The 20,651-nt window shown below is 30.3% G+C and overlaps 1 protein-coding gene across 11 annotated transcripts in view; it reads left to right on the top strand.

The window, feature by feature from the left end:
• LOC134696015 (transmembrane protein 131-like) overlaps window positions 1-20,651 on the top strand; it is an 88,183-nt gene that overhangs the window by 40,308 nt on the left and 27,224 nt on the right. For 9 of the 11 annotated variants that reach the window (XM_063557543.1, XM_063557536.1, XM_063557539.1 and 6 more), the window contains exons 11-29: window positions 206-314; window positions 1,291-1,396; window positions 2,555-2,705; window positions 3,450-3,620; window positions 4,151-4,261; window positions 5,029-5,058; window positions 6,371-6,493; window positions 7,645-7,749; window positions 8,631-8,717; window positions 9,836-9,988; window positions 10,520-10,595; window positions 11,059-11,176; window positions 12,122-12,257; window positions 12,667-12,776; window positions 14,250-14,328; window positions 16,400-16,572; window positions 17,132-17,271; window positions 18,095-18,290; window positions 19,223-20,115. In XM_063557543.1, coding sequence (XP_063413613.1) covers window positions 206-314; window positions 1,291-1,396; window positions 2,555-2,705; window positions 3,450-3,620; window positions 4,151-4,261; window positions 5,029-5,058; window positions 6,371-6,493; window positions 7,645-7,749; window positions 8,631-8,717; window positions 9,836-9,988; window positions 10,520-10,595; window positions 11,059-11,176; window positions 12,122-12,257; window positions 12,667-12,776; window positions 14,250-14,328; window positions 16,400-16,572; window positions 17,132-17,271; window positions 18,095-18,290; window positions 19,223-20,115 — 3,067 coding nt within the window. The remainder of the gene's footprint in view (window positions 1-205; window positions 315-1,290; window positions 1,397-2,554; window positions 2,706-3,449; window positions 3,621-4,150; window positions 4,262-5,028; window positions 5,059-6,370; window positions 6,494-7,644; window positions 7,750-8,630; window positions 8,718-9,835; window positions 9,989-10,519; window positions 10,596-11,058; window positions 11,177-12,121; window positions 12,258-12,666; window positions 12,777-14,249; window positions 14,329-16,399; window positions 16,573-17,131; window positions 17,272-18,094; window positions 18,291-19,222; window positions 20,116-20,651) is intronic. The other 2 variants (XM_063557538.1, XM_063557547.1) reach the window with 1 other exon arrangement.

Genomic DNA, 20,651 nt, shown 5'->3' with positions numbered 1-20,651 from the left:
CATATTCATCTAGGCATGTAGAATATATATTGTATTTTAATTTCTGATTTAAATTTTTACGTATTAACAAAATTCCCTATAATTGATCAGAACATCAAGATCAAGCTGAAAACTTTGTAAGAAAAATTATTATTTGTTCAAAGGTGGAAGATTAGAAATAACTTTTTTTTCAAATCTGTTGTAAATATGCAATTTTCCATTTCAGAGTGTGTCAGTTTACCCACCAAACGATGCTATCAATATAGAATTTAGACCTACAAAATTACAGCCAGACATTGTGCGGCATACAACAATAGCACATGTCACATTCAAAGGTAAATAATAGTTCTTTACAGAATGGAAACCAGATAAGGACTTATAATTAAAGTTTGAGAACCATTATTGAAAATTATACATATGAATTAAAGATTTAGTTATCAAGGGTATCCTCTTATAGGACATGGAGTTCTTTGAATGCTTTTCCACAAATCTGCAGTACTAGTAAGTGTCCATTCAGCTGCTATAAAATATCAGCTACTCGACACAATATGAAGGCTTTTTGATCTCCTTCACTTCTCTCACTCAACAAAAAGCTTCATATTATGTCTCACAGCTGATATTTTATGATATCAACAAGCAGACAACCTAATGATGAGTACATATACACTCTTGTTTTTATCACAAATTAAGTTTGTATGATTGTCTGCACTATGTTATTAAAACTGTATCAAAAGTACAAATCAAATTAGTAATTCAAACAGTTTTTCATCGATCGTGTTGTTCTGTTATAATTTGGCTATTAAAATATTTGTAATTTGTACATAAAATTTAGGTTAATTATGTAATTATGTACATGTGTTACTAAAGTATTCAAATTAACCAGGAAGATGTTGAGTATTACATCATTAAATAAAAAAAAAACATTCATTGCCAATTATCTAGGTAAGAAGTGCTTTAAATACACCAGTACTAGGTTCTAAAAAATAACTGAGGATGAGGGTCTAAAAATAATTTTACGTGATGGGAAAGTTAGGCCCTTATTTCACCTTTAAAGTGTAAGCAAGTAGTCCGTGATATTTTACATTAAGTTTAATGAAATTACAATACATAAAAATAAGGAGATGCCCTGTGATTTCCAATATGACAGCTATCTACTTAAGATCAATTGTCACTGTACAGCTTTCAACAATGAGCAAAAACCACACCTAAGTTTTGACTAAAATGCCTGAAGACCATTTGCTGCTTTACATATGTGTATTTGGTGAAATTATTATGACAACTCTGTTCATGATAGAAACTTTTATATTTCAGCATCAAAAGCCTTACATCCAAAACAGATGTTGGGGAAAATTATTGTAAAATCTAAAAATGGTGAACAAAAAATAATAATTCCATACCAAGCAACAGTTTATCATGGGTAAGTTTTCTTTATATGAAGCAAGATAAAGTTTTCTTTATATGAAGCAAGATAAAATTGCATTAGGCTTCTGAACTTCATTCTTTGTTTGGGGTACCGTAATCATAATTTTTTTTGCTACCAAAAATTGGAGAAATTTATAAAATACCACTTTGTACGTTTATGTATAAAGTTGGGTTCAGATCTTCACAGATATTGTTTTTAAAGCCTTTAAAGTAGTTATGTTGATAATATATACATCAGATATATTAATAATTGATTTCAAGAGATTGGTGAAGACAATCTTTGTCTTATGACATCTAAAGCATATTTTATCTTGAAAACACATAAAATCACATCCATGGTTGGTTGCTTTATATAGTAATGAATTAAAAGATTTTTTTTTTTCTTCAATATTTCATTTGATAATAAAGATAAGGATTAGGTTAATTTGAAGATAAAAAAAATCCATATTGCATTATAGCTGATAAAAAGAATATTTTATACATGTATTACAACAGATCTAAGAAGTCTTTTAATTCAAATAATGAAAAGTTATTGTAAAACCTTTTTCGTCAATAATGATTTTGTATTTTTAGTAGGATTTGGTACATAAATTGACTATGTACAAAAACTGACTCTATTGAAGTATATATTCATATAAGTTTATAAACAAGTTATCAAGTTGTCCATAAAGAAAAGAAACCGGCTCAAATTTTAACAATGATATCTGTAACCAGAAACAAACCAGCATAAAACAAGAAGATAGGGTTTGGTTGCCAATGAGACAAATTTCCCTATGTTACTGAATGACATAGAAGTTAACAAATATAGGTCACTACTGCCTTCATTAATGAGCAAGCTATAAAAGGACCTAAAATGACAAAACCATTCAAACTAGAAAACTAGAAAACTATGAGCCTTATTTATGTTCAAAACTAAAAAACAAATAAACAACTATGATTGCAAGCAACAAATTATATTTATTGAATTGGGACAGGCACATACAAAGTGCGGTAGGCTTGGATATGTTTGTGGGTGTCCAAGCTTCCTCTTGACATAGGACCATGGTTTAACAGCACAATGCAAGAAAACTATAAAAATCATTATCATGTTTTTGTTGATCTAAAATGTTATGAGGAACACTGGTATTAATTTATATTTGATTTCTAATTTCAGGTCATTAGCATATAATGCAAACAATACCCATTTTTTTAGTGCTAGAGACAGATGGAATTACACACGTTTTATGACGTTTACCAACACATTTAATTTTACTGTTGTGGTTTATAATGTGTCAATACCTTCACTTGTCAAACAGTATTTTTCTGTAAGTATATATATAGATTTATACCCCTGCTTTACTAAAGAGGGGGTATAGTGTTTTACATCTGTTTGTCAATCCAACCGTCTGTCTATTCATGAATATTTTTTGTCATATCATTCTCAAGTACTTTTTGGAAGGCTTTAGTATGTATTGTTCATGTTTTATGCATTTTTGGGGTTTTACAAAAACCAAGGAATGGAACATTGTTGTCACAATTTATAAATCTCAAAGCAAACAAACAAAAATTAAAAAAATCAGTAAAGATATGGAGACAGTTGGAAGTTCCAAAAGTTGTCCTGTGAAATAAAAATTGTTAACACTAATGACTTTCATTACAATAAGACAGTCTGAAAATACTAGAAGGTTATACATTGTAAGAAAAACAATTTATCAGAACATCCAAACACAAAAACTACACTATGATGGAAAAGAAGGGATACAGTGTTTTAATTCATGACACAAACAAATTATCAACCTGAAAAAATCTAAAGCAAATGATATAGCTTTTCTTCTTCAAGCAATACCGAGGCTTTGATCATAGAGCAATATCTTGCCCTTCACTGTAAGTTCAAGACAATTACTAGAGGTACAACTAAACAGCGTCTATCAGCTAGTTGTATTTGCAGATTCAAGCATTATTGAAATACAGAATTAACAGACTAATACATTGGATTTTTACCAAGTATAATTGTGTTTTGATATGAATACAAAATGTATTTAAGAGTAATTTTGATTTTTTGTTTTCAGATTTTAAATTTTACCAAGCCTGTCAGTATTGAATCTAGACAGACTTTAACTGCTTTTTTACTAAAATTTCATCCGAATGATACACAGCTCCACTTTACAACTTACCTGACGTTATATACCAACGCTTCACAGTTTGTTATACCTATAGTAGTATACAATGGTCTATTACAAGTAAGTGTAACTACATTCCCCCCTGTATGACGTTATATACCAACGCTTCACAGTTTGTTATACCTATAGTAGTATACAATGGTCTATTACAAGTAAGTATAACTACATTCCCCCCAAAAAAATGTCAATGAGATGTTATATACTTAGAATATGCATAGCGTTTATTATTATTCTATGATGGGCAAAAAGAATTTGAATCACTCTGTCATAAAAAACATGCCTTTGAACAAATTTGTTTTGCAAAATCAGGCCCATAGCCAGGAATTTCCAAAGGGGGGTTCGTTGGACTCACAAACTCAACTTTAACAGTCACAATTGGAACAGAACATTGACTTTAACAGTGCTTATTTGTTTTCAAAGGGGGGTTAGTCCGAACCCCCTCTGGCTACGGGTATGAAAATTATTTTGAATTAAATAAAAATTGATATTACAAATGTGGTTTCTAGAAGAAATCTTAGAAGCCTACATGTATTGTCTATAATTGTGATTATCTTTGTGGCTTGTGAATGATATAATTGTTTTAATTTCAGGTAATACCACATAGACCAGAAAAATATAAAGGTCAGTTTGACTTTGGTACGATGGGGATGTCAGAAACGCGATGTATGACGTTTACTCTCAGAAATGATAATCCTGTGGACGTAAGTAGATATAAGAATAGCAATTAATATTTATAGATTATCTTTGATTATCTCAATGAGATTGATTTTCTCGCTTGAGCTGGAACAGCGAAAGTAAGAAAAGCAATCGAGTTGAGATGACCAATGATAACCTGTTAATCGCTATTTTACCTATGACGACGTTGTCAATTTCCATGTCAATTTCGTTAGCAACGCCACATGGTCTCCTTATTTTCTAGCGATAATTTTTCCATCTCAAGCAAAGAAGCATGATATGAAAATTATCACAAAAAAAGATTAAAGGAAAAATGCACAAAATAGCGATAAAAGTTATTATTGTACTTTATAATGGAAATGCTACTTTGGGTTGTTTTGACATATAAACTTTATTTGTTTACACACACATTATTTTGGTAGCAATTTATTTATCCTCTGAAAGATGACAAACTTTGCAAAAACTTTTGTTCAGGCCTTTACTTGTCAAAAATATGTTTGTTCTCATTAACCTTAGTGTAATCATTTTCAACAAGATGCAGAAAAAATACCTCAAATATCTATGACACCCCCCCCCCCCTTCCCACTCCTTCCAAATTAAGCATTATTAGTGATTCTGAGTCTCCAACAAAATATGGTTGATGTTCTTAGGAATTATGTATTCCTTATGAAGATATATGAAGTGTGCATCGCAGCATGAAATAAAAGTTTTAAGAAGCCGCATCCATCATTTTGTCAGCAAAATAAAAAAGAAGTTTTATTGATTCAAGCATGTAATGATGTATCCTTTACAGGTGAAAGTGAGAATAAATGCTTCAGCAGAGGTACTTTTGGCATTCTGCTGTGCTTAACATACTAACATTATATACTTCTAATGTGACAAAACACAATATTATTTTTTTTTCACAAAATTTTGATATATTGTTTTCAAAAATTAAAAAAAAAAAATCAATACATCACAATGACACTCCAAAGAGTCTGCATTTTTATTAAAATTGGTCGACATGTTTCCCCTGCCATCATCAAAGCAAATTATATTTAATCAAAAATATATCATATTAAAATAATGACATAGAAAGTTGCATTAGAAGTTTATTCCACAGTTTTACATTTTTGTAGTGAAATCATAACATTTATTATTTTTTGTTTTTTTACTAAGTGGTGATTTTATATAAGCTTATGCTAGGCTATCTTTAAGTATATACTTGTAATAAATAAAATTGTTCACAATGTATTCTAACCTATTTTATATTGGTGTGAGGTATTATATGAGGAGTTTTTTCAGTACATAACACTGCTTATGCTATAGGAATAATGTCTGTAGTTTATATCTTTTATTATCTGAAGAATTTTTTTTATGACCAGGTTCATTTATTATATATATATAGAAAACACATTTTCCGAAGGAGTACTCTCAGAGAGACTTATACAAAATTAAATTTGAATGGTCGGGTTGAATTTGGGAAGACATTGTTCAGATACATGTGTGATATGAACCCGTTTTCTTATTTAACTAAAGTCTATCTCTAATGCCCCGCCATAGTCAATGAGTGGAATTAAGCGTCACTTTTTACTCTCCATCCCATTTTTGTTTCCACACTCTTAACTTATGTTTTCCTGATCCAAATTTTATAAAACTTGCGCACAATGCTTAGAACCAAAACTTGCAGACAGAGTAGGAATTTGGGCAGTTAGAAACTGACGTAATACTGTAAATCTCCCAGTGTGGTTACTAAATTTAGTTTTTAAGCAACGCAAGCACATAGTAAATATTTTATCTTTAAAATGGTGAGATTTTCATCACACAATTTATATCGATAATTATGTTTTTTTGTTTGCTCAACTCATTAACAAAACAGATAAATTATTAACACAAAATAATGAATTTGTGACATTAAATGCAAAGATGAGGGAATAATGGAGAAAAAAACCGACAGATAACAGAAAAGACTAAAAAGTATACAAAACATTTTACTAAACACAAAAGTCAGCAACCCAAACCCATCAAAATATGGGAGTGATCTTAGGTGCTCTTGAAAGGACAAGCAGTTCTTGCTCTACTTTTGACACCCCTTGTAATACAAATTCATTGATGCTTATTTTCTGTACCTTTCTAATGAAAACTTTGTATTGTAGGTTCATATAGGGGAGATAACACCTGACATGAATGGTACAACAGTGACTTTTTTAGGAATGGAGAAAGGGAATGGTACAATGTTAACAAGAGAACATAATACATCAGATGTTGATTATAATTGGGTATGTATGTGTTCAAAATATCACGCATTATCGCACGGCGGGTAAATCATCACGTTGTGATTGGTTTGAAGACGTCACATGGTGACCCCCTATAAGACCGTAGGGGGGTGGAAAATTTCATAGGGGGTTCATGACGCGTGAATGGTGATGTCATCTATTGATGTTGTTGTGTTTCATTGTTTATTTTTCATCAAAACGCAGCAGAAAAGGTACAGCGCGCGATAAATTTGTTATACGGTTAACTACTGACCCCCTACGGATCCATAGAGGGTGAATAAATCCATAGGGGATTCTGCCTCCGCCCACATCCCCTATGAATTTTACTAACCCTCTATGGATTCATAGGGGTCAGTAGTGAACCATATAACTTATATTGGTTGAACTTTGCTAAGAACATTAGTGTGTGACATAGAAAAAGTTTCCAAAACTCTATACCACCATTGTGGGGAAACAGTCATATTCCATGAGATACAATGATAGAACATGAAATAAGGAGATATGATTGCCAACCAGACAACTAAAAAAACTGAACTTAAGAAGTTTACTAGAGGAAAAAACATTATTTAATTTAATCATTTGTGTTACGAACATTCTGCTTAATGCTTTGGTCAACCAGTGATCAAAGGACAAGGATATTTATACAATATTTTGGTATATTGTCATAAGGAAAGGTTGACATTTTTCATGACAACACAATGGAAAAACCAGAAAAAGAAACAAATTTGGCCTAATAATTTAAGAAAATAAGATGCATGAGATGTTAATAACAGGTTTTTTTTAAGATCAAATGAGATCAAATGAGATCATGATGAATTAAATGGGGATCACTGAAGAGTTGATTACAAGCCACTTAATATGGTGTTGATCATACACCTTGAAATGAAAAGCAATTAGTTACTTACCAAATATTGGCAAATTGCATTGTATTATGCAGTTGGTGTGAGTTTATATGCGGTATGGGCTTTGCTCATTGTTGAAGGCCGTACATTGACCTATAATTGTTAATGTTTGTGTCATTTTGGTCTTTTGTGGATAGTTGTCTCATTGACAATCATACCACATCTTCTTTTTTACATTACCCTTTTACTTACAGCATTGGTATATTTTGATAATCCTGTGAGTGTCACTATTTTCTTATCTTTTCTTTTCAGTTAAAAATATCACCATACCATTTTGCTGTTTTTAGTGTCAATTTAACAGCTCCTGATTATGAGGGGATATTTGCTTCAGATATGCTCATAACTACACAGTTTGAGGTAATTATTTTGTTTGATAAGAATCAGATTTATGGGCAAAGAAAACAATGACATTGCACTTACATTGAAAACATTTGGTGTCAAATTGCATCAAATAAATGGAAATTATTATCCATTTAGTGGATACATATATAATTTAAACCATCATTCATATACTGTAAACCAACTTATTTTCGGGGACACTTTATTTCGCATTTATACCCAGCTAGTCAACTTCGCCGCGATTTAATTTCACCATTTTCTTATTTACTTAATGTAGTTTGATAGGGAAAGATCCAAGTTATTCCTTTTCTCGACAATTTATTTTCGCGTTATTTTTCTACTCGCGAAAGTCACGAAAATAAATTGCTCGCAAAATTTAGTTGGTTAACAGTATATACTTTGGTACATACTATAAAATTCTCTCTTAACCTTATATATAACCATAAAATAACTTAATGATAACTAATTCTTGTTTGCTTTATGTCCAGTGGTAAATTTTCCTGATTAATGAACCTGAAAAATAGTTTTACACACTTAAAAAATGAAGATTGTTGCTGTTGCTGAATGTTGTTTTAAATAGATACATTCATTAAGGAATGATTGTAATATTTTTTCTGTCTATGAAGAAATAACATAAAAAATTTGGTGCACACTAAATAACGTGCTTAGTCATTTCTATAATTTAATTGTAAATTCCATTTTAAACCGTAGAAAACCATTAAAAACGTTGATGACTTCACGGTCACATGACTAAATTATGTCTATGTGCTCATAACGAAATAACGTCAGCCAATCAGAAGACGTGTTACACCCAAAATTAAATTATTTAATAAATGATACCAGAGTGATGAATATATTCCAATCATATACTTTACATCACATATATTCTTCTCTTACAGGATATCTGGATACCAGTAACCCTCAGAACTTCAGATGGTAGCTTAAATACTATTCCTGAAAAACTTATTTTTGAAAGAGTTTTTCCTGTAAGTATTATTTTAAAAGTCTTGATACACATATCAAAACATTTATCAGTCAGATAACTGTTATAATACTTTTCGTCCCAGGAAATATTCTTGAAAAATGATTCTCAATGGGAGCAAGGTTCTTAGCACATTTATTAAAACTCTTTGAAGTATTTGCTCTATGATAGAAAAAGTCATTTGAATCACCAATACCATACCAGGCCCGTAGCCAGGAATTTCCAAAGCTGGGTTCGTTGGACTCACAAATTTGACTTTAACAGTCACAATTCAAACATAACATTGACTTTAACAGTGCTTCTTTGTTTCCAAGGGGGGGGGGTTCGTCCGAAACCCCCCGAACCCCCCTGTCTACGGGTATGCATACACTTGTTTTAGTGCAATCCAACAATATATCCTTTATTTATAGCAATTGTATGTTCAGGGTATTAAAAAAAACAGAAAAGAAAAAATGGACTTTGGAAAAAAGTGGAGGGCTAAAAAAAAATGTCCTGACACCAAGTACCTTGACTTTAAATACCTTTCCTGAAATTTCTGCAATTCCGCAGTTGGTTTTAGTTATAATAAATGGAGAGAAAACACAATCGGAAAGACAACTACTTTCAGAAATATGGTTCAGTAATTGTGATTTACTTTCTTATAATTATACTCTGACTTCATCTTGTATGGGACTGTCTATTCATCCATGCAGCACATCTATTTTGTCTTTACATATAAAAAAGAAGATGTGGTATGATTGCCAATGAGACACCTCTCCACAAGATAGCAAATGACACAATAATTAACAACTAAAATTCACCACACAGCCACATTCAAGTCCAACCTTCTTGATATACTGCAAAATAGAGGCCACAGTGAGTTATGGTATGATAAGCGAACAAAAGCTAACATCACATCTTATTTAATAATAGTATAAGTAAAGGGATATTCTAGAAAGTCCATGCAAATATAGGAGTTCCCTTATTTAATCTAGAGCAGAACAATATAATTTGAAATAATTTCATAGCACTCAGATGCATAGTGGAACTTTAACTTTTTTTTCATCAAGAGGTTATGGCTGTAATGTATTTGTTAGGAATGTTTTCTCCAATTTGAATGTATATTTGTATTTTTCTTTTCAGGGGAAAATTCCGTATAAAGTGCTGCAGATTTATAGTTCTTTCAGAGATTTTATGGAAGTTACCAGTGTTTCATTTCAACCATCAGACACAAGATTTTACTTTGAACCACCAAATAATGAAAGAATTTTATTAGAACCTTTTAAAAACAATATAGTAAGTAAATATGATGTTTTGATTCACTTTGCTTGATGTCCTTCCACATCAGTGAAATTTGATATCATAGAGTTTGAGCCTTCTGTGTATTTACATATAATAATATGACACCTTGTTTGAATAGTTTAATTGAAAAGATAGAATATGGTATAGCAATTCATTCCTTTATGGACTTGACAAAAGTAAAGGAACAGAAATTGTCCACAACTGCAGTGAATAGGTCGGGTCATAGATGTTAAAAGCATTCCATCTGTTCTTGTAAGGATATGTTAGATTTACATCAGCAATTATTTCAGAAAAGTTTAGAAATCAGAGTTGATCAATTATTTTTTTGGAAAATGCCCCTTTGAAATTTAAATAATTATGAAAATTAACATCATAACCTATTTCACAACCATGTGTCTCATTGTAGTTTAAGAAATTTATTTCAAATTTTTTCAGGAACAAAATTGCAGATGAATTTGAAAAATCAGCACAGATGCACTCAATTTACCTAGTTTAAGAACAATTATATATATGTTTTTATTTCAGGTTGGAAATATTTATTTTGATTCCAAAAGGGAGTGTAAAGAAGATTGTTATATAGGGTTACAGACAAATACACCTGGTAAGATATCATCTTTGAAAAGAAAGGGTTCAATATCTGAGTGTGAAGAAAATTTGTCATGTACTTGACTTCACAGTCTTGCAGTTTGTTAAAAATAGCTCATTTTACATTAATCTTTTTTTTTAAAATAATAATGATTAAAATAACCTATACAAATAAGACAAATTGGTGTGATTGCTAATGAGACAACTCTCTACCAGAGACCATGTATAATATGGCTGTATAAGATACTGAAATTAAAAACAGTCACACATTTGATTTTGTCAAGCGTATATATAAGTACATACATTACTGCTTAAACACCATGATAAGTAAATATTTGTGAATTCAAGATGTATTATCTTATATAATATAATAAACGGGATAATGTATGCAATTTACATGCAAGTTCTAATACTTTATTTCTACATATTTTTGTAGTGGTTACTGCATTTGTACAATATTTGCCCTTATAATTTTTAAGCTGGTCAGCAGTGGTTGTCTGGCCTGGGTTTAGATAAAGAAGTAGCAGATACAGATCAATATCTTTTTACCAGACTTCAACAGAAGTGGGATAAATTAGAAAAATCTGAGCAAAATACGTAAGTTTAGTGAACTTGAAATTGACTCAGTAATTACTACAAAACTATATGCATTGAAGTGGTTGTTGGAGGGTAGGAAGGGGAGTTTTATTTGTGTCTTTTATTGTTGTTTGTCCATTTGATATATGGAAAGTTACTCAAAAAAGTATTTTAGTTGTAGGGAAATGTTACTGGTCCCTTCCTATCCTCCCACATCTATTTTAAAAAAATGAAAAGTCCACTTGTAATTTATCAAAAATGTTAGAATTTCATCTAAGTTTTGAGTGAAGAAATTGAGATTTTATCAACATGAATTTTTTTTCTCATCAAAACTGATTCTTGAACATAGCAATTTATAGTAAGTTATCTAAGAACACTTGAATACTTTCAAAATCAAATTTATATAAGCAATAAGTAAGATCAAATGGAAAATATAACTCTAATGAGGGGAAAAAGGCAAATGTTCAATGAATAAAAAAGAATGTGTCTTCTTTCAAGATTTTGTACATTTTCCATTTAAGGAATGACTGTAATATTTTTTCTGTCTATGAAGAAATAACATAAAAAATTTGGTGCACACTGAATAACGCTGTAGCAGGTTGTTTAACAGTGTGCACCACATTTTTTATGTTATTTCAAATAGACAGAAAAAATATTACAGTCATTTCTTATAATTTAATTCTAAATTCCATTTTAAACAGTTAAAAACCATGATATAACGTTGATGACGTCACGGTCACATGACTAAATTATGTATATGGGCTCAGAACAAAATAACGTCAGCCTATCAGAAGATGCGTTACATCCAAAATTAAATTATTACTAAATGTATAGATTTATATTTTCATCAAGTCTAGTTTAAAAGGATTATGTTCCTTATGGTTCATACAACAGTTGACCTATAAATAGCTTGGTTTGAAAATATTATTTTAAAGAAAGTGACTATATTTTTTTTTGTCTTTACAGAGCCAATGTTACAATAGAAATAGACACAAGTGAAGTTCGAGGTTTTTTATTCTCAGCTCAATCACATTTACATTGGCCATCCCTCTTCAGAAAACATAAAATAAAATTTCCTCTGACGCAGATTGGTAATACTTCTGTAAGTATTCTTTAGAATCATTTATTTTTTGTAAGATTTTTTAAATAACATAATCATATAATTTTGTTTCACATCAAATGAATGTGTGCCATATGTCTTTGTAACAAAGTTTCTGGATATAGTGGAAAAATTTCTTTACATTACATTACATTTTTCAAGCCATTTGTCACAATTAAGAAATCTAACTTGAACCTAGCTGTTTTCTAAAACTACAATTCTTCCAAGATGAAAAAATATAACAGTGGATGTATACTTTAAGATTAAAATATAACAGTTGAAACATAGTAATTTACTCCAAAGAGTTTCTTTTAAAAATAATTATTACTCTTAAACCAAACTTCTGATACAATTTAAATGTAAGGTAATGCAACATGCTTATATATTCTGTATGAACTATTTTATTTTCTAGGTGTCAGATTTTATAGTAGAAAATCCTGGGAATGTTCCCGTTTTAATACAGATACTCCCGTTATCTCTTTATCCAAACCCACAGACAATAATAGAATTACTTAGTCAAAGGTATGTAAGATATATCCAAACCCACAGACAATAATAGAATTACTTAGTCAAAGGTATGTAAGATATATCCAAACCCACAGACAATAATAGAATTACTTAGTCAAAGGTATGTAAGATATATCCAAACCCACAGACAATAATAGAATTACTTAGTCAAAGGTATGTAAGATATATTCAAACCCACAGACAATAATAGAATTACTTAGTCAAAGGTATGTAAGATATATCCAAACCCACAGACAATAATAGAATTACTTAGTCAAAGGCATGTAAGATATATCCAAACCCACAGACAATAATAGAATTACTTAGTCAAAGGCATGTAAGATATATCCAAACCCACATACAATAACAGAATTACTTAGTCAAAGGCATGTAAGATATATCCAAACCCACAGACAATAATAGAATTACTTAGTCAAAGGTTTGTAAGATATATCCAAACCCACATACAATAATAGAATTACTTAGTCAAAGGTATGTAAGATATATCCAAACCCACAGACAATAATAGAATTACTTAGTCAAAGGTATGTAAGATATATCCAAACCCACAGACAATAACAGAATTACTTGGTCAAAGGCATGTAAGATATATTCAAACCCACAGACAATAATCGAATTACTTAGTCAAAGGTATGTAAGATATATCCAAACCCACAGACAATAACAGAATTACTTAGTCAAAGGTATGTAAGATATAATTACTTAGTCAAAGGTATGTAAATAAACATATCCATTTATTAAGAGTGAAGAAAATAATTCACAAATTATATGAAAAATGATAATTCTTAAATTAAAAAAAGAACAGCTGACATGGACAAATTCAAAAACAGAAGAAACAGTAATATAGAATCTACAATATAACATATTAATACATTAGAAAATCACACACAAGGTCAAATAGAAAATTAATGAAAAGACAAATAGTCTACAAAACTCATTACACAGAAAACTTGAGGCTTAAGCACCACAAACACTACCAAAATCTCTAGTGATTTCAGTCACTTCAGAAATGTAAGCAGATTCTGTTACACTAGTGGCACTAATTGTCAATAGACAATACTTTATTAATAAACCTCAGACACATAGGTGTACAAGAGGACATCATATATACATGTATACACATGTTTATACTCAATACATTCACACTAAACATATTAATGCTACATACATGGGAAAATATAGCAAAATGCCTACCATAATATTCAACTAAAAAAAAAAAAAAAAAAAAAAGACCAACATAAATCACAAGTATCGCGTAAGAATTTTTGAAAATATTGCTAAGTTTTTGTAAAGTTCTACATGACAAAATGTCAAAAGCTGTTTCAATTTGTGTTTTTTATAGCAAGTAAAATTTGTTGATATTACAATTAAGGAAGAAAAGACAGGATCGTGGCTAATACAATAAAAACAAATTCATATACAAGATGAATTATTTGAGATGCTTAATTTCAGTAATTATAATTTCAGATTAACATCAGATATATCAGATATGATAGAAACAGATGATTTAGACATCTTTACACTCCCAGATTTAGAACAATATAATGTAAGTATCATACTAAAACAGTTGTCTGTGGATATATGTAATTTCAAGAACAAAATGAGTATGAAAAGGGGAGTCTATTTATGAAAGCAAGTTTTAAAATTGAAACATTTTTAAACCCGAGACGAGGAAGTAATTGTTTTAATTTCTAAATAAAATTCATCTTATGTAAGCAATTATGAAACTTAAAATATATGTATACGTAAGACAAGAAAATAATTTAACTTTGGGTACATTTTGTTTGATACGCATCACTTTTTGATGTTTGGCAAAAGATCAGTTTGACAAACACACTTGTTCAGGTTGAATTTAAAACAACTTTCAGTTATGATTCTTTGAAATTTATTTCCAAAAAAGTTTAAAAGTCATAATTTTCATTCTGATCTTAAGGTATTGTTTCACTTGACTCTTTCTTTCAAACTTCTATGTTTTATGTTGAAATATGCAATTGAAATTCCAGCATGCATAAAAATTACATAATTTATTTCTTACTTATATTTATTTACTAAATCATATGACATTTAAATCACAAGAAAATAAAAAAGTATAGCTGTATTTATCATCATGTTATTCTGACCAAAACATAATTAGTTTTTCTCTGAAAAATAGAATAGAAAGAAAAAAGTAAGTGTTCATATTGTACAGGATCTTATATTTGGTTTATGGCAGATTAAAGCTATAATCTACATCTTAAAAAAAAAGATGGGAAATTTCAGTATGTTCCATGGGTTGAACATGATTCAGAGAAAATTTGCTTATTTTATTCTGCCTCAGGGGTATTCTTCATTTGGTCCCATGTTTGTTCTTATGAAACAGTGTCACTTAGTGGATTTCTTATTCTGGGTTTATATAGGGAAACCACAAATTTTAGTGTTCAACAAAATAAATAACAAGAAAACAAAATCTATAGCTGTGTCACATGGGATATGACATTTGGTAATCACTCTCAATAGTAAAATTTTCAAATATTTAAAATGTTTGGTTAACCTGACATTCTAAAATTTGTGGGGAAAAAACTTGTGTATTAAATTCTGACAGATTAATAAGCAACTGTGCAATCCATGGGAACACAAATATTTCATAGCAGATGTGGTTTTATGCTAGAGAGTAAAAAAAATTTTTAGTATTGGTATCGAATATTAAAATTAAGGCTAGATTCTTACGTATATTATTGCATGCCAGTCATACAAGATAAAGATAATATATTATAATAAAGAGATGCACTTATAAGGACTGTTGGGTTGCACTGATGCATATATGTATATGTTAATCAGGTCTCTTATAAAGTCATGGCTAGATGGGAAAATCTGTTATGCTAGTATTTGATGGATCTGTTAAGTTGAAGGAACAGTAAATGGGCTATGTACAGAATTTTGATATCATTTTGTAAATAACTTTGGATTGTTGAACTACTGAAAATTGAAAAATATAATGCATTTATCACTTTTATTGTCTGAAATATTACTGATTGTTTTCAACAACTCAAAAATGTATGCAAAATTTTAGCCAAATCTGTGACAGAGCCAATATTTACCTGACCTAAAACTAATGTTGCTAGAACTATATACTTCTTTCTCTTTCGAAAGGTATTATACTGTCATTAAAACTTTTTAATTAAAGACATATTTTAATGCACATTCCAAACAGGAGATTTAACTTTTTTTCAAAACATGTTTTATTGGAACTTTTATTTGTTTGATAGCCAAAGATGGTTTTTGCAACTTGAGCATGATGAGAAATTTTCTAATGAAAATCAGTTTTTATAACCTTACACATAAATATATCACTCAAAAAGGTACTTAATTGTTGATTGTCAACTTAGGAAAGGGGGGGGAATAACTTTTTACAATTCTAACGTAAAAAAAATAATTAATTTAGAAGAATGTTCATTATAAATTCTTTATTTGTGATAGAGGTTGCCTCTATAAAGGGGCTAAAAATAGGGGAAGTTTCTCATCTAAGGGACATGGTATGACAGTTATCAAAAGGACCCTTATATAGATATATTCTCTAAAGAGGTTTTCTAAAACAAACTGTTTAATCATTGATTAACATATTATGAATTCCATTTTAGCCAAATCCACAGAATCCTGTTCCCGGTTTTAGAAAACACATAGAAAGTACTCTAGGAGTAAAACCACATAAACACAGTATAACTACCGTCCTACAACCTGGGGTTAAAGTCAAAGTACGGGTTGGTTTCCAGCCTCGCGATGATATCTCCAGGACATCTTTAATACTCATCAGGTAGGTCCTTGAATGTTAAGGTTTAAGTATGACAAATATACCTGACTTTCATATGTTTTCTTGAAATCTCTATGTCATAAAAGTATGAATGAATTGTATAGTACTGTGGATTCATTAATATTCATTGGATACTAATTTTCTTGGGTACAGGGGAACCACAAATTTAAATGTTCATTACATAATTTCTAAAAGAATGTATGCAAACATGATCAAAGTCATGAAATTCAATATCCACGAATATGTTACTTTTCCTCAATCCACAAAAATTGGTACCCCTGAAAATAAATGAATCCACAGTATCTATCATAATATTATGTTTCAAGTGAAATTCATATATTAGGGAACAAATGATAAAACTTTGAAAAGGAAATAGTTTTGTATTGGGGAATTACTTGCATGAATATCTTCAGAACTTATGTTAGATGGGAATAGCTAATTTATCATATTATTTGATAACTGAAAACTGTTGGTTAGTTGACAGTTAGTACTTATTGTTTGAATATATTATAAATGTTTTTTCAATCAATAGCAAAATTTGATAATTTATATTTGTTTTCAGAAATAATTTAACAATAATAGATGCAATAGTGGTACAAGGACAGGGTGGCAGAGGAGAAATGAAACTTAGTAATAAAAAACCAGGCTCTGGAATACCATTACAGTTTGATATGACAGAAAAACATCTTAAAAATTGTGATCGTAAGTTTTAAATGGAAACTTTACATTGAAACATCCAGACCATTTGCTAGTTTTAGACTGCAGGATAATCAATATAAACCACAATTGCAACAAAGAACAACAATTATTCTAACATGACATCGAAATCTATCTATAAATGTTATTGTAAATAGTTTGAGCATGTCACTAATTCTGTTTGTTCCATTCTTTTATGCCAATCTAGAAGCGTATTAATTTATGGGAAAGGCAAATATTTGCCTCCACCTAGAGCGTTTCCATCCAAAAGAATTGCTGTATTTGTCCTATTATAATCGAAATAATTCATGGGGCTTGAATATATCTAGATTATCACTCAGGGTAAAATATTTGTCTTAAAGGGCCAACCCGTGGTAAAATCACGATATATTCAAGCCCCATGAATTATTTCTTAAACAATCAAGAAATTGAAATGCTAACAATTTCTGAACTGCATACTACAAATCAAATTACAGGAAAGAATCTTTTATAGCAAATCAGTAGAATTTTATGATTCTTTACCTAATATGACATTGATGTATTTAGATTTAAGAATTAAACCTACTAATGAGACAACTCTCCATTCAAGTAGCAAGGTATAAAAAGTTAACAGTTATTGATTAAAGAATGGCCTTTAACACGTGGCATACAAATAAAAAGGCTGAAAAAAGATTGATTTGACAAAATACATGTGAAGATATGTTTTCAAATAGTTGGCTAAGTACCCACTTTGTTCTAAGAATTTTGTAAGAACTGTAAACACTGTTAATGTTTAAATGAAAAATAGAACAGAGCTTATGTGTTTAATTACAATATTTTTTCATTTCAGGAAAAAAACAAACAAAAAATACTATTCCTAATTTTACAGTAAGAAGGTCATTTACATTAAAAAACACAGGAGAATTACCATTTTATGTGCATGGTTATGCCATAAATAATTCTCCTTGTGAAGGATATGGTTATAAAGTTTTAGACTGTGATGGTTTTGAATTATTGCCGAATTCCAGTAAAAAAATAGATATAGCGTGAGTAATTTGGTTAAAACATATTTGAAGTTGTCTATTAACAGGAACATTTAACCAGGCCTTGCGGTCATAAAATTTTCGAGCACGATTTTTGTACTCAGACTCGAGAATCAAATAATCGAAATGCTGGATTTCATGTTTCGTTCATGATTTTTGTGCTCCGAGCACTGAGCAAAGTTTTATGACTTCAACCCAAGGACTTTAATTTTAGGTCATCTAAAGCATGTTCTGATAATTATTTATGTTCTAGATAACAAAATTTAAAATTGAAATGTGGAATATGTCAGAGAGACAAAAACCTGACCGAAGAGCAGATAATAACTGAAGGCCACTCATGGGTCTTCAATACAGCAAGAAAATCCTGCACCTGGAGGTTATCCTCAGCTGTCCCCTAAATATAAATGTTTTACCTCATACCCTAGTTCAGTGAAAGTGGATGTCATACTAAGCTCCAAAACATATAACTAAACTAAAATTAAATAACATGCAAGACTAACAAAGGCAAAAGGCTCCTGACTTGGGACACGTGCTAAAATGCAGCAGGCTTAAACATGTTTGGTGATATCTCAACCTCCCCCTTATACCTCTAGTCAGTGTAGAATAAATAAACACATAGCAATACACACAGTGAAACACTCAGTTTAAAAGGAGCTGGATGTCAGAATAGGTAACAAAAGAAACTAGAAAATGACAATAATGCATAAATTAACAAAAGACTACTAGCAGTTGATGAAATGAAAGACTGACTGTAGACTGATAGAAATATGATTTATTTGTTTTTAATTGATAAAGATAGAAAATTGTACAATTAAAACTCAATTGGCATCAATGCACAGATTATTATAGAATGTTTTAGTACTCTGTAGTTAACAATTTAATCAGATAAAATAATGACCTAACTTATAAATTAAAGTATATCTTTTATATTTCAGGTTTACTCCAGATTTTACAATGTCAAGAATAAGACGGAGTTTAACAGTTTTTACAAGCCTGGGTGGTTCAGCTAATTATACATTACAAGCTACAGTTCCACCTCATACCCTGTCTAAGTGTTCTGCTGCTTTACCCAGACCTAACTGGGAACCAGTATTATATTACTCAATAACGTGTGTTATGGGTTTCCTTTTATTCTGCATATTAGTTGCTGCTTATTTTGAAGCTGATAGAATTTTTGTTGCTGATATTATTCGTCGAAAAGTTAAAAATAGTACACTTAACCAAAATCCTTACGATAAATCCAAAGTTTTTGATTTAAAACAAGTCGCAGGATTACATCATAACAATAATACTCTGGTACAACCGAAGAAGGTTTTAATTCCTACTAAACCACCTGATATCACCCTACCAATCAAAGAAATATCAAACGGACATACTAACAGATTTACTGAAGAAAAACAGCAGCTTACAGAAGAGAAATCATTCTTCACAACATTTTTAACAGTTGCTAAGAGGTTCTTTGCCCCGAAACCTTCAAATCGTGGCAGACCTAAAATTAACCGTCAGAATTCTCGGGATAAAGATGTCGAAAACAAAAGTACACGTGTTATCGATAGAAGTAAACCTGTTGACCCTCCAATTTCTGAGAAATCCATTGAGCAGCAAAAGTCAAAGCGAACAAAGGCAGCTAAACGTCAGATTAGTGCTGAAGAGGTTCAACTTACCCATGACAGAAAAGTTAGCAAGGAGTTAAACCATGTTGACAAAAAGGTTTCCTCGAAATTAAATAACCATGACAACAAAAACAATACTAAAAATAAACAACCTGTTACCATGACAACAGATGTAGAAACAACAGAAAAATTCAGACAACAATCCAGTTATGAAGGTATGTGTTACACAGATTTCACTTTTACAAATGAAAGAAAATTTGCTAAGGGGTTGTTAGAATAATCTCCACTAATTTGGATGTTGTCATAATTGTACACAACTAATAACAGTATTTTTAAATTATTAAGCACAAACTCTAAGATTGGAGCTATATATTAATCACATTGTCTGTTTGTTTGTCTAAAAAAAAGTTCTGGCACAATTTTCTTAGGTACAAAAACAATACCACTTATGTTCTTTGTCTTTTAATATATGTACTTAAAGTGAAAAAGTGAAAAACTGCTGTAACATCAACTTGATCAAAATAGAAAATTACAGATGACTAGAGCAGCTGTTTGAACACATCAGCAACTAAATGTACCTCTTGACAATCTGGAAAAGCAAATTAAAAATCATAAACATACTATAATCTATATAAAATTATAATTGCCAAAATATATCCTATAGTTAAACACCCAACAATAAATCCATTCATATTTATCTTTGTCATGTATATATTTATAGGGATATATTTATATCTTTAATGTTTACTTT

This window comes from Mytilus trossulus, chromosome 14 (assembly GCF_036588685.1).
Source record: "Mytilus trossulus isolate FHL-02 chromosome 14, PNRI_Mtr1.1.1.hap1, whole genome shotgun sequence".
Taxonomy (NCBI): Eukaryota; Metazoa; Mollusca; class Bivalvia; order Mytilida; family Mytilidae; genus Mytilus; species Mytilus trossulus.
Note: the sequence above shows the minus strand (reverse complement) of the source record. Positions and strands in the feature narration are given on the sequence as shown.